Source organism: Cupressus sempervirens, chromosome 8 (genome assembly GCF_028749045.1).
Source record: "Cupressus sempervirens isolate cs-2001-9-10 chromosome 8, ASM2874904v1, whole genome shotgun sequence".
Taxonomy (NCBI): domain Eukaryota; kingdom Viridiplantae; phylum Streptophyta; class Pinopsida; order Cupressales; family Cupressaceae; genus Cupressus; species Cupressus sempervirens.
The window spans coordinates 253,760,454-253,781,357 of record NC_143125.1 but is presented as its reverse complement, the minus strand read 5'-3'; the positions used below and the strand labels follow the sequence as shown (position 1 = coordinate 253,781,357).

The following is a 20,904-nucleotide window of genomic DNA, read 5'->3' as shown; positions in this document are numbered from 1 at the left end:
TTGGTTCAACTTCAAGGTCTGCCTTAGTAGATGCATGGCCATTTGGATATGTAGGCACTTGTAGTAAAAGTGCTAGAGATAAGACTAAGAAATATGCCATTGAAGTACCAAAACCTAACTCCATGACTTGCCTTAAGTGTGAAAAACTATTTCATAAGGTATAAACCACTTCAAATACCACCTTGCAGGCATCACAAAGCATGATGCAAGAGTCTACCTTGGGGTCATAGAGGAAATAAAAAAGAAATATTAATGACTTACAGCCCACGAAGAAAGAAATTGCAAAGAGAGAGGCAAAACTAGAGACACCATAGAGAGACACAAGGTGTTACAATCAACCTTAAAGAAGCAGCAATACTTAAATGCATAGTGGGCTCTATTTGTGGTCCATGTATCCGCAAATCCATCACCACATTGACCACCATTGTTGCTACTTGTAGTAGGAAACCACCATCAGTGCCATAGTCTGTAGGTGAGCTTTTTGTGCACAAAAACACACTTGGAGCAAAACCATCATTAGAGGTCATTAGAGGCAAGGAGGTTCATAAGCGTGCATACATTGCTTTTGTTGATTTTTGGTACTTCAACAATATCCCTTTCAATGTGCCAAACAATCCACATTGGCTTAACTTGGTTACTACAATGAGTGTGGTGGGAAAAGGCTACAAGAACATTCTAGTGTATAATTGAGTGGGAGGTAAGACTAAGTCCAATTGTTTTAGTTCATAAATGTTTTACATTTGGCTTTGATAACTTATGTTGAATTTGGAGTTCTATAGTGTAGAGTAAATTTATGGTCTTTTAAACTACACAGTTGAATCCTGACAATGATATCATAGTTTGACATATTGTGGAAAATATCTACTACTTATCAATTGATGAGCTTAAGGGGCTTTCTAATGATTGGTTCATAAGCCACAACACATGCTGAAGGTTTGCGAATGTGGTTGAAAGAAAAGTGGGATTAACCTTGGAGGAAACTTTATGGTTAAGTACACTTGAGTTGGAGTAATGCTAGGATGAGGAATCTAATGAGAAGTATTGGTGCTTCACCTCCATGAGGATAACCTAGATGCAATGAGTGCTAATTGTTCCATTTATTCTAAGAGATGGGTTTTTGTGAACTAGTACTCATGAAACATGAGACAATGAGTTTGACCCAAAACTACATAGTTGAAGCTTGATAACAATATCATAATTTGACTTCTTGTGGAAAATATATCCTATTTTTTAATTGATGAGCTTAAGGGGCTTTCTAATGAATGGTTCATAAGGCACAACACTTGCTAAAGGTTTTTCTACTGGAAGATCAAGCAAAGTGACCTTAACCTTGGAGGAAACTTATTGGTTTAGTGCGCCTGATTTGGATGGTTGACTTCTAGGGATGATACTTCACCTCTATGAACATCATCTAGATGTAATAAGTTCTGATGCTTCACCCTTGTGAGCATAACCTGGATGCAATGAGTGCTAAGTGTTCCATTCATTCCCATGAGAGATGGGTTCTTCTGATAAAGTACTCATGAAACATGGGTTAATAAGTTTCACTCAAAAGTATATAGTTGAATCCTGATAGCAATCTCATAATTTGACTTGCTGTGAAAAATATCTCCTACTTATTAAGTGATGATCTTAAGGGGATTTCTAATGAATGATTCATAAGTTGCAACATTTTCTGAAGGTTTTGCCAATGGAGTTGCAAGCAAAGTTGGTTTAAACTTTAACCTTGAATTATACTTCATGGTTAAGCATGCTTGAGCTAGATTAGTATTGGGATGGGTGACCTCCTAGGAAGTCCTAGTTTTTCACCTTTGTGAGCATCACATAGATGAATGAGTACTATGTGTTTCATTCACTCATAAAAAATGGGTTCTTGTGAACCAGTACTCATGAAACATAGGTCCATAGTTGCACTTATCACGATAATTTCCAGCACTTTGTCCCCAATTCTTATTGTTGATAAGATGGAAACTTGTCATCATTTATCATCATTAAATTAATGGTAAACATCCAACAATGACCAAGTGTGTCCTTCCTGTGTGTCGAAAGGCACCTTCGAAATCAACTTCTGCTACACTTGGAGGCACTTTCCAATGCCTGTACGATTTAGGGAGGGTAGTGGTCGTATGGTGGCAACCAGACAGGACCGTAAGGTTGTGAATGTCTTCTATATGGTATCAACTAACAAGGACCATATGGTTAGTGTGCAAGCTATACGGTGAAGAAAGGTAGGGGTTGGGTTGGAGACCATATGGTGGTGATTGGGAGGCTGTACGATATGTGGAGGGAACAACCATTTAGTATGTGGAGATGACAGGGTTGTATAGTAGTGCTTGGGGGGTTGTACGGTGGTGAAGGGAAGATGTCATGCAATGATGGAGATGTATGGTGAAGTTTAAAAGGCTGAAAGGGATGTAGTATGGTGTTGTTTCTCCGATTCGCTAATGTTAAGACCTCTAGAAGGAAAATGTAAGGAAGACACTAAAGTATATTGAGATAGTAACTGATAGATATAATCTGGTGTTCTAGATTTGCCAAATTCTAAGCAAAGAAATACAATGGACGGAATAGGGTGAGGGTTGATTCCGACTCAAACTGCAAGAGCCAAGTAGGGAAGATCTCTCACTTTTGAAATGGCGAACAATACAGAACTCCCACAGGAATTCACATACAATAAAATAATCCAAATCACATTCCAACTACAAATATTATTAACTTGGGCCCCATATTAATTAACTAAAGTAACTAATTAGAGGTCCTTTTGTTATATTATTTAAATTTTGGGACTAGATAATTAATTAATTATATTAAATTATTACATGAAAATTTGGGGACGTGACAAACTTAAAATATCACTCATAGTCACGTAATAGGGCATTAACGGGAAAACAAATGCCCATTATGCATTGTGTGAGTTGTATGTCGCAGTTTTGGCAAAAAAAGGCTCTCAAAATATTCAATATTTTATTTTGTAGATGCTTGGTGGCAAAATTGGGGTGGAGATGTTCCAAATTTTAAAAAACTTCTCTTTCAAATCTTATCCAATTTTTGCAATTCATCAAATTGTGAGTGCAATTGGAGCTTGTTCAAGGCCATCCACACGAAGAAGAGGAACAAGTTAGCACAAAAAGACCTCAATTCTCTTGTCTTTGCAATATAACCTTCAATTTCTCACAAGGTAGAGAAAACACCAGCTGATCCACTTCATTTGGATGACATAGATCCTTACTGTGATTGGACATAATAGGAGTAGCTTCCATTGTTTACAAAGGATGATATCTACAATTTAGAGAGTTAGTCTTTGTAGGAGGATAGATTTGCAATGGGATTGGACGACATTCAGGAGGATGAGGAGGTTGAGGAGGATGAGGAGACATTTCCAGTACTAACACCATCTACATCTAGGAAAGAGATCTAGTCATGACCAGTTTTGTAGAGGGGGGAGGCACAGCCACAATGGACTTCTTGGACTAGACCCCAACTCCTCTAGTTATTTTTATTAGAGCTTCTAGGAAGGGGAAGAAGAAGATGTAGACTATTTTGATGTTGTTCTTGTATTTTCTTATAGTTTTACAAAGACAATTTGCTACTTTTAGTTTGTTGTAGACTTTAGAGTATCAAGCTTGGTAGCTAGCCATCAACATTCTACATTAGGATTCAATTTTATACCCTAATTGCATTTAAATATATCTAGACTTAGCTTGATTATTTTGTTTACTCATTTACAAACTCATTAGATGCATCTCCTAATTGAATTTTGCAAAAAAAATGCTTTTGTAATTAAATTTAAGCAATTTTTTAAGTTGCCATTCTTTTGCCAATATGTTGTCGATTAATCTCTAATTTTTTTGGTCCTTTGTGATAAGTTGTCGATGATGATATTTTCAACTATGCATGGGTAAATGAGTTTGACTCAAAACTACACAATTGAATCCTGGTAGCAATAACACAAGATGAAAAGGCTTCACAAAAATCACAAATCATCAATTTCCTTAACTAATCAGAATTTCGACATTTTGTCAAACACTTGGCAATTACGTGCAACAACTTTCTCATGCAAAAGGATATGATTAAGTTTGCTTTGGCTGAATTAGTAAACTGCTCATATATTTCCAAACATCCATCATTTACATTCTCACTCCTTTGCACAAATAAATCTACAGGCTAAAGCAAGATTCCAATTTAATGCTAAAACCATAAACTGAAAATTCCTTTGATCATTCGCTATTGTTTCACATGCATTCATTTATTATTTATGAAAAAACATAGAACCTGGAATGAGTGACACAGTAAATCATGAGCTTCACCATGAATCACAGATCTGGAATGTGCAGCTACAGCAGTCTCAAAGATGTCAAAAATGACGATTAGCTGCTTAGATTCAATACCAGCAATGCCCCAAAAGTGCAGGTTCGAATCACCAAAAATGGCCCTAGATATTAAAGTTCGAACTAGGTCGTGAAACCCTACTAACGCCACCAAATCACTGCACCAATTCGCAGAATTATAGCCCACATCTCTAGACCAAGAATAGACATGCAATTGCTTTAACTCAATGTCAATGGATAGTTGTAGACACACACCTACAGCGGATGTGTAAATCACCACCACTCAAAACATAATCCCAAACAAACTCAAAAGAAACAACCAATTTTCATTATACTTCAGCAGTGGAAAGAAACCTTAGATCAATCCCTAGTCACAAAAAGTACAGAAGGGAAAAACACTTGCAATAATTCCAGAAATGCAATCCACAATACCATAGTTGTAGATTCCCAAGCACTTCTCAGAATCTCAGACTCAACCCTTATACGTCAGCAAGGGCAACAAAATTCAAAACCTCAGAAAAAAGCCACAAAGGCAACAAAAGCAAATAAATATCCAAGCATGCTTTTCTCAACAAATGGGCTTGTATTTATAACCTTCAAATGCCCTTTTTGTTGCCAAAATGTAACTTCACTTAAGAAGCTTCACCACTCAACCTTAATTAGAAGCTTCCATTAGATTCTTTCACTTGACTTGGCTTAACTAATTAGTAAATAGCTCTTTCCAGTGATAACTCAACTCTCAACTTAAATGAAATTATAAAGTTAAATTTAAACTATATAATAAGCCATTTAATACATTAATAATAGTTTGGCCACTAAAAATATAATAATTTCCAAAATACTCTTCATTTAAATATGCCGTTTGAAATAGGAGTTATACCTATTATTTCTCCATGTGATCAAATGCACTTTCAAAAAATCGAAAGGGTCCATCTTGATCAACACCAACTTACCACAAATAGTAAGTACACAAAACTAAGCCCAAATGAAGTCCAATCTGAGCCAAACGAAGACCAACCTGTAGCTTACTGAATTGTGGAGAAGATAAGACCCTCCCAAGCCAAGCCACTATTGTAGATGACCCTCTATCCAAAATAATTAGCCTACGAGGATCACAATAATAGGCTAATCTCTCAAACTTTGATGCTGACAAAAATGGGGACATTACAATCCTCACTCCCTGAGATTGCTTGTCCTGAAGCAATCCAACAACACAGTAAACTCCAACCTCCACCTGGATCCCAAATGAAGAAGTTTGTGACATCCTTGTCAACACTGAACCACTGCAAACCAGTATCATCATGACCAACCACATGTCCTGCAACATAGTACCCAAAACTTGTGTTGATGATGTAGAAGTCAGAATGTCACTAGAAGGCAACTCCATAGAAGATCTATGCATCCTCTTCTTCCCTATATCCACCCACATAATATATATTGGACTGGAATCCTGATCGTCACCAACAATCTTTGAAAAAGACGAAGCTACAGGAGAACCATATGCACTCACGTCAATTGTATCAACAATAGGTGTAGCTATGTCAAAGTCTGTGGACCCAGGAACATCACCATTTGTTGTTGCAGAACCAAATCTGCAGATGGTGAAAATTGAGCCCAACTCCACTCAGGTGAGTGATCAACATCAACCTCAAACATGGGATTGTCATATGACAATGGTGCATCCATGTCAAGCATAGGATTGTCCATGAAATGAACCTCACCACTGTGCTGATTTGAACTATAACATGACTCTACCTCAACATCACTCACCTCATCATCAATGACATGTGTACTATCATCAGGGCACATATCTACAACCACTTGCATATTGCTAAACTCCTCAATAGATGGCCCAACTGGCACAAAAGAAGCTGTTGATATGAAAATATCATCGCATGCTCCTACTCCCACTACCGTTGCCTCACCATCAAATACATGATCCTGGGAACTCATGCCAACAATTGCATCCTCTGACTCAACCGGACATGAATTCTCATCATGTTTCACCTTGACTATACCCAACTCATGTGGAGACTCATAAGAAATGTACCGCACATGTGTAGCCACAACTGTATCATCTAATTTGCTCTTCGAAAAAGTGATATGATGCTCTGCTCAAATCTCGGATTTGAAATCAGTTGGGTCATCTATTTGTGATTTTGATTCAACTCATTTACTAGCACATCCAACTATTTCACAATACCTTGCATCTTAGATTCTCCAAACCTAGGCGGAGAAGGCGGAGAAGTATGCCCTCTGCAGGTGTAATGAATACCAAACCTCTCGTCACCATCCATAATGCTGAAAACCAAATCTCCAAAATAAGGCACTGATCAAACTGAGCCCAATTTCTGCAGGTTGGCAGGAAACTGCTTTGATACCACTGTAATAACCCCTAGCCAGTTGTTGCTCAAACAAAACATCAATTTCCTTAACTAATTAGAAGTTTGACATTTTGTTAAACACTTGGCAATTATGTGCTACAACTTTCCAATGCAAAACGATATGATTAAGTTTTCTTTGACTGAATTAGTAAACTGCTCATATATTTCTAGACATCCATCATTTACATTCTCACTCCTTTGCACAAATAAATCTATAGGCTAAAGCAAGATTCCAATTTAATGCTGAAACCATAAGCTGAAAATTCCTTTGATCATTCACTATTGTTTTACATGCATTCATTTATTATTTATGAAAAAAACATGGAATCTAGAATGAGTGACACAGTAAACCATGAGCTTCACCACAAATCACAAGTTTGGAAGGTGCAGCTACAACAGTTCCAAAGATGTCAAAAATGAGGATTAGCTGCCCAAATTCAATGTTAGCAATGCCCCAAAAGTGCAGGTTCAATTCACCAAAAAGGGACCTAGATATTACAATTTGAACTAGGCTATGAAACCCCACTAATGCCACCAAATCACTGCACCAATTCACAAAATTACAGCCCACACCTCTAGACCAAGATTAGACATGCAGTCGCTTTAACTCGATGTTAATGGATAGTTGTAGACGCACACCTACAGTAGATGTGTGAATCACCACCACTCAAAACATAATCCCAAACAAACGCAAAAGAAACAACTAATCTCCACTATACTTCAGCAGTGGAAAGAAACCTCAAATCAATCCCTAGCCACAGTAAGTACAGTAGGGAAAAACACTTGCAATAACTCCCAGAAATGTAATCTACAATACTACAGTTGTAGATTCCCAAGCACTTCTTAGAGTCTTAGACTCAACCCTTATACTTCAAAAAGGGCAATAAAATTCAGAACCTCAAAAAAAAGCCACAAAGGCAACAAAAACAAATAAATATCCAAGCATGCTTTTCTCAACAAATGGGCTTGTATTTATAACTTTCAAATTCCTTTTTTGTTGCCAAAATGTAACTTCACTCAAGAAGCTTCACCACTTAACACTAATTAGAAGCTTCTATAAGATTCTTTCACTTGACTTAGCTTAACTAATTAGTAAATTAGCTCTTTCTAATGATAAATCAACTCTCAACTTAAATGAAATTATAAAGTTAAATTATAACTTTATAATAAGCCATTTAATACATTAATAATAATTTGGCCACTAAAAATATAATAACTCCCAAAATACTCACTATTTAAATATGTCATTTGAAATAGGAGTTATACCTATTATTCTCCATGTGACCAAATGCACTTTCCAAAAATAGAAATGGCCCATCTTGATCAACACCAACTTACCACAAATAGTGAGTACACAAAACTAAGCCCAAATGAAGTCCAATTTGAGCCAAACAAGGACCAACCTTTAGCTTACTAAATTGTGGAAAAGATAAGACCCTTCCAAGCCAAGCCACTACCGTAGATGACCCTCTATCCACAACAATTAGCCTATGAGGATCACAATAATAGACTAATCTCTCAAACTCTGATGCCGACAAAAATGGGGATATTACACTATGTTTGTTCTAGATGTGATGATGTTGTTGTCAATAATAATTGTTATTGATGTCAACATACCTTGGCTAATTATTGGAGGTTTTGTTTTGATGCTTTGGTGATCTAGATTGGCACTATCTAGATGTTGTTCTGTAATGATCTATCTTTGGCTAGGGCTTCTCCTGATCCTAGTAGGGATATTCGTTCCCCAGGAGTTGTGGGTGATTCGGTCATTTCCTATGCTAATGTGGTTGATTATAGGCCTGGTCTTGGTGGCCAGGTTGTGCGTCTAGGGCCTTGTGATGTTGTGCCTATTGCAGTTAGTAACCCGATAATGATTGATTTAGAGCCCGATATTGTTGATGAGGTCCCTATTTATGTGGATGGTTTCTCCTCCAATGCTACTATCGTTCGTTTTAAAGGTTTTTGGCCCTCTATGCCAGAGTTGCATGCCTGGATCACCTGTGTTTTGAAGCCCTTCATTTTAGGTACAACTTAGATATACACTGTGACAAGGGGTTTTTTCATTGTGAAATTTGAATCTTTAGAAGATAGAGATGCAATCTTGCTGTCATAACCCTATATTTACATATATTTCAATTCTTTTATTAAATACTGTTAATGTTATTATAGCTACAGTCGGATAAATTGTAAAGCTCAAACTTATAACTATGTATCGTTATTTGAGAAATTAATATAATAAAATATTAAAAACTAAAGATATATTAGATTAATATAATAACACACACACATATATGAATGTTATTATATTAATCTAATATAAAATCAAGATGACCAACTGAATGATTATTGTATAATAATGATGTTAAAATTATGGATCGACTAAATTGTCAAGCACTGGGAATGGCGTGTGTATTATAGGGAGGCGCGACCTTGGGTGGATGTGTCTCCCATTTAAGAGACCCGTCCACTCATTACCATGTATCCTCTACCCTTACCACCATATATATGTAAGGTTGATGCCAAACTCCTAAGGGAACAGAACAGATAATTACATATTATCTTCCATGGTTATCATCGCAGGTTGTCTTCTACTATTATCATCGCAAGTCACTGCAAAATAAATATTGATTGAGCATCATCGATATTTCCAATATAATATTGATTATAAAAAGGGAACGGATTCGGCTAAGAGTATTGCTTGTGGAATTCTTCGAGTAGATGATGTTATTCATAAAGTCTTTACTAAATTTGCTTATTGTTATAGGAATAGAGTAGGTGGCTACACCAGATTATTACGAACTTGTATAAGGTAGGGAGATGCTACAGAGATGGCTTATATTGAGTATGTCAAATATTTGCATGAATATGAATTAAATAATGATGCATTGGAATCACTATGTATTGAAATATTCATATTTATTAGTTACTAACCGACTCAAGCTCTGAGGATCACCTGCAAAACCAAAATATGTCTTCCACAAGAGAGCAGTAAGATCAAAATATTGCACGATTACGGCATAATGGATGAGAAGGATGTTGGACAAAATGCACGTAGGATGCCTTGCTTAAGAAGGCAAGGTTGAGAGATAGTATTAACCAAGATTGTAACAAGCGTCATAGTCCTATGCAATGAGACTAGTTGTGATAAGATCACATAACACCTAAGACTTTTTTTTGAAAGATTCGTAACTGCCTAAGTATAACATGCAGACAGGTATGAAAAGGGCGTACTGGTAATAAATATTCAATCGATAACACCCAATTGATGAGATCCCTCACAAGTATACAATTAAGTACCGAAGCAAGGAATAATGGTTTCTTTAGAGAGAAACCATGATTCTGCACTCTGGATAAGTCATGAAGGAAATTGGATAAGATTATAAACTATCTGATTTCTTTGAAAAACTCAAAATTCTATAAATAGTAAAATGATTAAATAATCGATGAGAATTTAGTTTCTTTAGAGAGAAACTACAAGTTTTTTTAGAGTAGTTTCTTTAGAGAGAAACTATAGGAGACAATATATATATTGTAAGGTTCAACATATGCATATGACAGAGGTCCTTGGTAAAGGAGGGATCATTACCAAGTGATTAATCAGAGATCCCAAGAGGCCTTAGTTAGATGCTCCTTTATGACAATTACTTGACAAGGGTTGAGTGATTCGAAAGGAGTCTCTTTCAAAAGATTAGTAATGGGTTTGATAGGGTAGTTTTTATATTGTTATTTTATGTTTAATTTGAGTTTCATATATTTATTTTACTAATGATTACAATGTGATGCAAGGTTCGGCAAGGGTTCATTACACCTGTGCCGTGGTTTCTCATGGGGGAAGAAGTTTCCTTTGATGGCTCAACCTTGGTATAAGGAGTTTGACCTGGCGATGGAAACTTTTAATAAGATTCCTCTGTGGGTCAGGTTGCCGAATCTCCCCCTTCACCTTTGTGTGGATTCTATCTTGGAGGCAGTGGGGGAAGCCCTTGGGGACTTCTTGATGGTAGATTCTGCATCTTCCAATGTGTTTAGGACGACGTATGGTTGCATCCTGGTTGAGATGGATGTCTCCGAGGGACTCCTTGAAATGATTACATTGAAATCTTTGCATGGCCCTAGTTTAGCCTCTTGATTATGAGGGCATCCCCTTCCGATGCAGGGTATGCCACAAGACCAGCCATCTTGCTGCTCGTTGCTCCTTTAAAAAATCTAGACTGAAGAAGTCTCCTTATTGGTGGAAGGGGGTCTCAAATGATCACTACACGGTTGAGAAAGATTCCTCTGATGGGAATCGCGACTTTACTCATGACACTGTGGTGGCGGACTCGACTACTATTTCTAATGGCACGACTATACCTACGGTGGTGACCTTCTTCCAGATTCTGTCTCTGGCAATTTGACTGTTGCCCCACTTGTGGCTTCGTGTCTGGATTTTGCTGCCCCATCTCTGGATGTTATTGATTCTTCTGCTATGGTTCGTTCCCTGTCTGCGGGGGTTTTAGGGGATGGTTGTGGTGTTGCTGATGTTGTAGGGAAAAGGGCAGTTGGTTTGGTGGAGGAGGGATGGACTACAGTAAAAGGTAAAAAAGTTAGGCCGTCCACTCCTTTTGATATGGCATTACGTTCTCAAAAGTTGGGAATGAAAGGGAAAGCTTGATTGAGGTTGCCCCTTCATTTGGTTTTCCTGGCTCTTTTGGCCTGTTGTTCTCTATTGTCTGACATGATAAGGGACCTATTGTCTATTCTTCTATTTTACCATGGGGTTTTAGGTGCCCGTTCAAAACCTGTTTGTGTGGTTGATGAGTACTATGTTATCTGTGATGCCACCCTGGTCACTGTCTCTTGTTGGGTGACTTGTTTCACCTTTGGACTGTAGTTTTGTTTGGTTTGGGTTTCTTTGAAAATTTTATGATTTGTAAAGGGTTTCAGGCTCCCTTCAAAACCTGTTTTTCTTATCAAAAATATAATGAGATACACTTCTTTGGGCCCTATCTGATCTTGAAATTGGTTAATGTTCTTCAGAAACATAATATGCATTGTAATGTCCAAATTCTATTCTTTGGCTCCAAATTATGGTAAATGAGTAGCGTGTTATTTTGAGTGAAGATTTTTTGTGGTCCACATATCAGTCCTTCCATCGTGGGAATGTTTTGTGGTGATCTGATTCAGATTGTGTTCAACTAGCTTAGAAGATTATGAAGGCATGCAATGTTATAAGTAAATGATGATTCTGTTCAATATTTGTGTGTAGAAGGATGAAAATCTAAAAGGAAAAATCTAGATATTGTTTAGTATGTGGAACTGTGCGACCGGAGGCAATAGATTGTAGGGTTCTTCTAGTGCTGCAGTTTGTGACAATAATTTTAGCGATGGGTTCCTTTTAATTATTCTTCTTTTGGTAATGAGCCTTTTTATGTTTGTTGTGATAGCTAGGTAGTGAGCGCATCTATAGTGAGATTGAGCAACTTGGCAGTGAGCCACCCTTTGTAAAAATCACCTTAACTGATGTTCATAGTTGAGAATTAACATTCTTAATGGTTTTTCCTGTCTTTGGTTTTACACATAAAAATCTAGGGTTCATTGTGTATGGTGTTGTCATGTGCTTTCATGTTCATATTTGTTTTATTTATTTGATTGAATCTAGGCTGCTCTGGATCAGTTAAGATTAAGAACAATATTTTATGATAACTGATTCACTCCCCCTCTTAGTTATCCAGATTAATCAACAATGTTATTCTTATCTACTTATTTATTGATAATTAAAAGTTAACCCATTTAGATCATTCATCCTAAGTAGAGTCTTTGAGAATGATTTACTTTCACCAAACTTTGTGAAAAGTTGAAGTCAATTGATTTTTAAATACAGAACTACTGTTTTGAGAAAATTGATAAATGTTTTGTGGACTCACCCGAGCTTATTAATGAAGGTGGTATTTTGAACTTCTAAGATCTACTCATTTGCAATAGGCAAATATAACAAATTTATTTCTTTGTATGGTTATCAAAGTCTGTCAGATTTAATGTTCTTGCTTTTATGTTTACAATGCTCAGAAATGATAAGTATTTTATCTGCATTCAAAATATTATTAGCTTGCCAATTTTTGGGCTTTGGTAAAAACGAGATTTTATTATTCATGACTATGCAACTCAGAGATTATAGGAATGCTGTAGATCTCCATAAAAAATTGAGAACAAATGTATAATTCAAAAAATCAATTATAAAATTTCTATGTTTGTAGATAATAATTGTGAAGGATTTTTAAAAGCTATATACTTGAGCACTTCCTTGTGAAAATCATCCCTTGATAACATTCTCTTTTTCTTCAATCATCTTTTAACAGTAAAACAAACGACTTTTAAAAACAGACTTTTAACAACTAAAATTGGCTATAATGCAAAATATGTGTCCAAAATTTATAGGTTTTACAATTTTTAGTGACGTAATTTGAAGAACACAAAACAATCTAATTAAATAAAAATCCATATTTTTATTTTCTTAATCTAGAGCTCAAATTGACTCATTTTTTTTAGTACTACATTCAAAACTTATAGGCAGTTTGACTAAAAAATATACCTACAGCTAAGCACTTGGATTGCCAGGCTAAATATGGAGACAAGATTCAGAAAACAATCATGCTTTAAATCCCTTGTTTCCTTGGGCATGCATTGCCCATAAAAACTGTCACACTTTAATGAGTTATGCACTAATTCACATAGGCACATCTTTGTGGTCCCTGATTTCACTGAATAAAACTTGTTTTCATGCCCTCGACAACCACACAAATAGGGTTCCAGGCATTTCTTTGTTGATTCTATCACTGGAAGTTGGGCATAATTTTTTGATGCTGATGCCATCTTGTTGGTTCATCTTAATCCTTAGTTGCAATTAGCTTAAAGAAATTCTTTCTGAAACTTGGCATTTTTTATTCATTATATTGTCATGCTATAGACATATTTAGCTTAATCTTTTCACCATTTCAAGTTTGTGATCTCATGATTCGCCCATCCCCTAAAATATGGACTTCATTTCATCCATGTTGCTCTCAAAGAATTTGTCAGTTCTATAGTGTGATTTCCTAAGTTATTCGCAGATAAGTGTCTAGGGTTAGTATTAGTTTCCAGGGAGCTGACATTGCAACTTGAAAAGAATTATTTTTACTTTGCATATTGTTCTGGTTTGAGTTCACTTGAAAAAGACAAACCAAATTCCATTTCAATATTTTTGATTTTCCGAATTCCATTTCCATATGGTTGGCAGTTTTAGCTCCTGGCAGGCTTGGAAATCTATATCTATCCTTTCTGAGTAAACAAAAAAGTGTTGAAGGGAGTCAATTGACTCTTGCAACCTAAGATTTGTTGGCATTTGTAAGAAATTTTAGCTCATATTTATGACTATTTTGCAGCAGAGGGTTGGGAAATTTTAGTAGAGAGTTGTAATTGGTCTTGGAGGAGTGTTTAGAAGCTCTTAAACAAGTCTATTAACTGGATATAAATTGTAACAGCCATTTTGTAGCATAGAAGAGAGTATGACTCACATTTTGGTGGCTATTTTATTATTTCCCTGCACAGAGTTTTTCTATTAATTTATCCTTGTTTCCATTTAATGGTGTTTATTTCTAATTTCTCTTCCTTTAATTATTGCTCTAGAGTTAAGTCATTCAATTATTCTCATTTTTGGATCCTTTCAATTTCTGTAAGTTGATGATTATGGTTCACCCCTTGAACTACCTTTGCTATCATATTGCTGTCGTTTTTTCTCTTTTCTCCTGTCACATATTCTGAATCTTTTGTGTTCTGCTTTAATGGTGGTTGCCTTTGAATTGAATTACTATTATTTTGGATATTTGTCACCAGTAGATAATATTGCTGCTGTTATCTAAAGTCTGTGCAAGGTTAAATTGTGTTATATGGGTTTATGGAGGATCATTTCTTTCCACAACAATATATTATATTTAAGTAAATTTTAAAAGCTTGGTCTTCTACATAGATGAGATGCACTTCTTGCACTTTTAACAGAATATAGTCCAGAGTCAGATGTACAGGATAATTTGCCCACAACAAAATTGCATCTCTGATAGAGACTTTTACTCCTTTTGAGTTCCAAGAAACAATATATTTTCTGTGGGTTTACAATAATTTGTTAATAATATTTTTTTACTGGTGTTAGCACAACCAAGCTTGGAGCTATTCTAATCTGAATTTGCTGTTTCTTGTGACAGGGTAGGTTCTGCCAGAGCTGTTAACCGGCGCTATATTAGTGACTGTGTACCTCTAAGCAAGCGTTTGCAGTCTTCCGCATATTTTGTAATTGCCAGTGCACTTGGAATGTCATGTGGGCCTGCAATTGCAGGTTTACTCCAAATTAACAAATCTTTTCTCGGGCTTACCCTGGACCAAAGTACTATGCCTGGCTGGGTAATGTCAGCATTATGGATGTTCTATCTTTTATGGCTTTGGATATCATTCAAAGAACCTTTCCGCAAAGATTATGGTGCAGATTCAGTTGAGGCTGGAAACACGGGTCTGTTTTACCTTACATTTTCTGGATTAATTTTTCCATTCATAAAAATGATGATTTTGTAGAGACAATTTATAATGCATCATTTCAGGAATTGTCCTCTGTTTGTGTTAGTTTATGAATAAAAAGGTCATATCCTTATGAATGAAAACGTAATGCTAATCATGGATACTTGTGTGCTCATATAAAGAGTGTAGAAACCTTAGAAATGTTAAGTGACCATAAATTGCAACTCGCTATTGATGCTAATGGTAGAACTAGAAACATATCTGGAAAGAGAGTTAAATGGGAGAGTTAACCTAAATTTAGTTTGAATTAATTAAATGCCAAGTAAAATAATAATGCTACGGAGAAAAGAAAAGAAAGTAGGTCAACATGTTCCAGGTGGTCTTAATGTCAGGAATATTGTGGCTAGTGTAGTAAATCTAGTACACACCATAAGCTAGCCAATAACCATCCTGATGCTGTTTGATAAAATCTTCAAAACAGTTTTCCATTGTAGTCATTTGAGGTACAAGTTGTCCAACATCAAGATATAACTGAAGTTCAAAGTTTCATGTCTCAAACTCACTAAATTGGCAAGCTGCACAGTAAAAGTCAATAATGGCGGCTTTGTATTGAGTTTTGGAAGTGTCATACCCTACAGGGAGTTGATATGGAAGGAATTTGGGGTTAATGAGAGACCAATATATGCACTTTTGGTTTCTTGTAGGGGCTATATCATTCATTTGATAGCAACTACCATGAGAGGTCAGAACAGTTAATTTTCTGTACTGGGTAATTTGTTGTATCAATTGCTACAGTCTTTGGCATATAGCTTGCATGAAAACTATGTTTCCGGTTCGAGTTTGGTTCAAAGTTCGAGAAGCGATTCACAAGTTTGTGAAAATTTTGGAAAGGGGTTTGGGTTCCTTCATACAAAAACATGTAAATTTTAAAAATAAAAAATAAAATAAATTAAAAAATAAATAAATATATATATATTTATGAAGCATGAGTTAAAGTTAGAATGTAGCATACTAGCATACATTTAAACAACAAAAACACCATAAACAGTTAAACTTGTAATCATTGTGATCATACCATCATATAGTTAATCAACTTCAATATAAAAGATTCAAAACATTATAAATATCAAGATCAAGTATCATTGTTTCACGTTCATTGTTTAACTAATGGAATGAAAATCAGAAAAACTATTAATATTCTTAGTTCTTCAATCTTCATCTTCTTCTTCTTCTTCTTCTTCTTCTCTTCTCTGGTATTACTTGAGCTAAGGCCAATGGGATCGGCAGCAGAAGCAACAATGGTATTGACAAAGTCATCAAAATCATCCATTGTAAGCTGAGTAGTGGAAGCATCCAATTTGCAATCTCTGCACCTGTATCACACTTCTTTGTATTTTTTACTCGTGTGAAAGAAGGTGCAAGTTGTTATGCACAAATACCAAGTTCTCTGCTTTTTTTGATTGCAACCTATTGCACTTCACTGAGTGGATGAAAGAATATGTGCTCCAATTTCTTTCTGATGTAGAACAATTGACAACTTATGAAGACAATGCAGGGTAAGCAATATAAGAAGAATTAATTCAATAATATAAAAAAATTAAAATCACTTTCTAGTCATGATTCTTTGAAGATAAAGTGAACTAATTTTTTAAAAATAAAACTTGTGATACAATTTTGATTGCAAGGGGCTGCAATGCTTGGAATTTTTGGCTATGGAGGTACTACCAACTACGAGCATCCTTCTTGAACCGATGACGAAGAGCATCGTTACTTAGACCTCTACCATTCACAAATTCTATGAACTCATCCATGATTACATCTCTCATATCATCATTAGGAAATAGTTTTTTAAATGTTGCCTGGTACCTGTCAAACACTTCCATATCTCTATACGGTGGCAACCTTCCTGGTAGACTACAATATTGAGAGCTATAGTATTTGGGCATCAAGGCATAGGCAAGCAAATGTAGTGGAGTTGCCATTTTGCTCCATCTTTCAACAATAATTGCTTGCATTTGTTTTTAAAAGGTCTCTTTCGGATCTTGCTCCTCATTTATAATTTGCTTGATCTTCTCAAGCATTGAGTCTATGCCATCATAGATCTCTCCAAGGAAAGGTCTATCCATGTCAGTGTACCTAAGCATGCTCATAATGGGCTCGGTGATCTTAAGGAGATATTCCACATGTTCCCACCATGAGTCAGCCAATACCCTATCCTTTATTTTGTTTGCCCTATCAGTGTTCTTTTGCTTCCATACACCCTAATTGTGGCTGATTACCATACTTTTAAGTGCATCTTTCACTTGCATAAGTCGTCTGAAAACGATTATATGTGATGCAAAACAAGTCTCAACAACTTGTGACATAAATTAGAGCAAAAATCAACAACTATTAGATACATATTTTAGAAAAGCATATATATTGCACAAGCAAAATATGAAAAATCAGAAATTATCAAATATTAAAAATTAAATTTCAAACTTGAGTTCAAGTTCATTTACCTTTAGTAGCTCTAATTTTGAGTGGACTTTGAAAATAGATTGAGTCATGTGGTGGTTTGTGATAAACATTTGGATGTCCTCAGCCTCTTCATATACTCTTTTGATCCACTCAATTTGGTTCCCAATCTTCCGTAGCATAATATTGAGTGAATGGACAACACAAAGTGTCCAGAAGATATGTTGATATTGCGCTTCAACCAACAAACCAGCTTCTCTACTTGTTCAATGGCCCCAATTAGGATATTAGCAATAAATGACCCATCTTTTACTTGGCCCTCACAATCCACTGCTTTTAGAAACATTGCCCCTTTAGGAGACATTGCAAGGACATTGATCAAGGGATGGTTCATAGAATTCATCCACCCATCTAAAACAATTGTCACCCCTGTCTCAACCCATGACTTGCTTATGGGCTTCAATTGATCTTCAATTCACTAGACCTCTTGATCCAACTAGGTTGTGCACACTTTTTCATACCTAGGGCCACAATACCCTCTTGGAGCTTCATTGGCACTCCTCAACATGTCCTTCCAAAATGAAGAGTGAATAGCATTAAAGGACAACCCATTTGCATACAAGCATCTTCCCACCTTAATGTCAGCAATTTCCCAACTCTTATTTTGAAAAGAAATTTCTAGTGGTCCCTTTCTTTTGTGTGTAAGGGGTACAGCTTCAGTCTCAATGTCCGCTATGGTACTAAAAAAGGGGTGGTCTTGTACTATATCACATGGGGGGGGGGGGGGGGAGGGAGGTAGTTGCATTCCCTTTTCTCTTTTTCTTTTACTTTTATTGCTACTAAGTTATGTTACCCTACGTCCTCTCTCTTCTACTGCCTCATGCTCTTCAATATATTTTAACATGGTTTCATTTGGTATAGGGACACCTTTTTTGCTAGGTCATTTCTTGACTCCTCTTCCAGTGTATCCACAAGAATGACCTACCACATGATAATAAGAACTAATTCTTTCTACATCATGACCCTGACATCTCCAACAGAGTGCACCACCTCTTGGAAGGGGTCTTATAATGTCTACATACTTCTATGGAGGAGAATCAGAGTTGGGTTCTATTCTTTGTTCGGTATTGCCTACTAATGAAGAGGTAGATGCCACTCCTTTCTCTATAGCAATAAATTAGATACATGATCATAATTTATATCCAAGAAAATGACAAATTTTGAAAAAATGTAAAAGATCATATGAAGATTGAAAGAGAAATGAAAAAATTAAAAAAACTAGAACAAAAACAATAGCAAATAGAATAAGATCTTACCTTTTCTAGCCATTGCAAGCTTGCAAATGTGTATGAATGATACACAAACACTTGAAGAACACCGACAAATCAATCTTCAAACTTCTTGCATAACCAGATTCTTGCTCTAGCACTTATGTGCTCTTCCTTAAGACAAAATTGTTAGAAATAGGAAAATTTGAGAGGGGGGCGGGCGGGTGAATCACTATTCTACAAACTTTAGCCCAAAACATGATCTTATTAATTGCCTTATAACTTGCATATGAAAGCAAACTAATTATAATGAACAATAAACATAACCATGTAGTAAGAAAACTCATAACACCATATTTTGTTAACTAGAGAAACCCTACCCAAGGGAAAACCCTGATGGGGATTTTACCCACAAAATGATCCACTAAACAAAAGTATTTGGTTAAAGATATTGACCCTATTAGGAGTTTGTTACATGCATATAGTGTCTCGATCCTTGATAGAGGACATAGGCCTTGTTAGAAGCCTCAACCCTATTAGGAGTTGTTATATATAAATACAAAATGTATGCAAGAAGAGCCCACTACCCTAACATGCAATATACAATGTAATTCCTTGATACAAAAAAATAGATACAAAAACCTCTTTGCTTGTTGTTGATATCTTCAATTTCTAATATAACTTCTGTTGTTCTTCACAAAACTCGCATAACTCTGATCATACATCAGAATTCACATCACATAAAGTTTGCACAGTCATCCTTAGAAGCACACTTAACTCCGCACTTTACCTTCTACCTTTATACCTTTACAATTTACAAATTACTGTCAGGAGGACCTTCAAGCTTTCAGACGCTTGACAAAATACAAATTCAATTCTTGCTAACTTAGGGTTAACAACTAGGATGTCGTCCCTAATTAGTCAAGTAATAATTTATTAAACAAAATAATTCCGTAACTCATAATTATTCATTTCCTGTCGTGCTTTGTTCTGCTTGTTTCTCTAATGCAATTGGTAAAACTATTATAACTTGCATATTGACCGTATTGTCTTGCTCTCACACATACGTCATCATGACACATTGATCTTCCTATACTTAACTGCGCACATGCCAATAATGCCTTTTGTCAATTGCGCATATCAAAATTGTGTCTGCTCTACTAGATAAACTAACTGATACTTAGATAATTTTCTAAGGATAACTGTTGTACCTTCAATCTTCACACTATGCTCTCTTTACACAATAAATATGTTGCCATAAATGACAATTATAACTCATCTTCTTAGCCAAATTGCCAACAAAAATAACCTGTTTGGAAACATAAAATGACAATGAGGCCATCAAAAACAATTCATAACAACCTTTAAGGGTTGTGGACGCCAAAAAAAATTTAAATTTTGCCCAAAAAATCACTTTCCAGCCGTTTGCAGGGCCCAATTTGCTGCGGGTTTGAATTTTTGGAGTTGGTTTGCCTGGGTACGAACTGGGTTCATAGTCAATCATACATGCAAGCTTAAAACAGAACCCTGCCCAAACCAGAGGTCGAACCAGACTAGTACCGCAGACCAATTCAAACTTCTTTTGGTCCGGAGGAGGGGGAGGTACCATGGTAACTTAGCATGAAAACTATTTGATGAAATATCATGTTGAGTGAATGATATATAAAGTTGTGTAATGTAAATTCACTTTAAGAATGCAAATAAAGTTCTGTCAACAGTAGCAATCAGACAGTTTATACTTCTCAGTGTTTGACAAAATGTCTATGTAGTCACATCATGAAAATTGGAAAAAGAATTGCAAAATTTTGGATCAGATCATTACATTGTCCAACCATGCTTGCATTGTCAATGAATTACAACATGACGTTGTATACCTAGTTATTCTTGGTTTGGCCTTGGCCTTGTCAACGATTTCATTACACAATCAAATGATGTGTCAAGGCATTG

At 35.9% G+C, this 20,904-nt stretch overlaps 1 protein-coding gene across 4 annotated transcripts in view; it reads left to right on the top strand.

Moving 5' to 3' along the window:
• LOC149542436 (SPX domain-containing membrane protein OsI_17046-like) overlaps positions 1-20,904 on the top strand; it is a 288,998-nt gene that overhangs the window by 116,947 nt on the left and 151,147 nt on the right. For all 4 annotated transcript variants that reach the window (XM_089797382.1, XM_089797379.1, XM_089797380.1 and 1 more), the window contains one exon: positions 14,926-15,227. In XM_089797382.1, the coding sequence (XP_089653508.1) occupies positions 14,926-15,227 (302 nt within the window). The remainder of the gene's footprint in view (positions 1-14,925; positions 15,228-20,904) is intronic.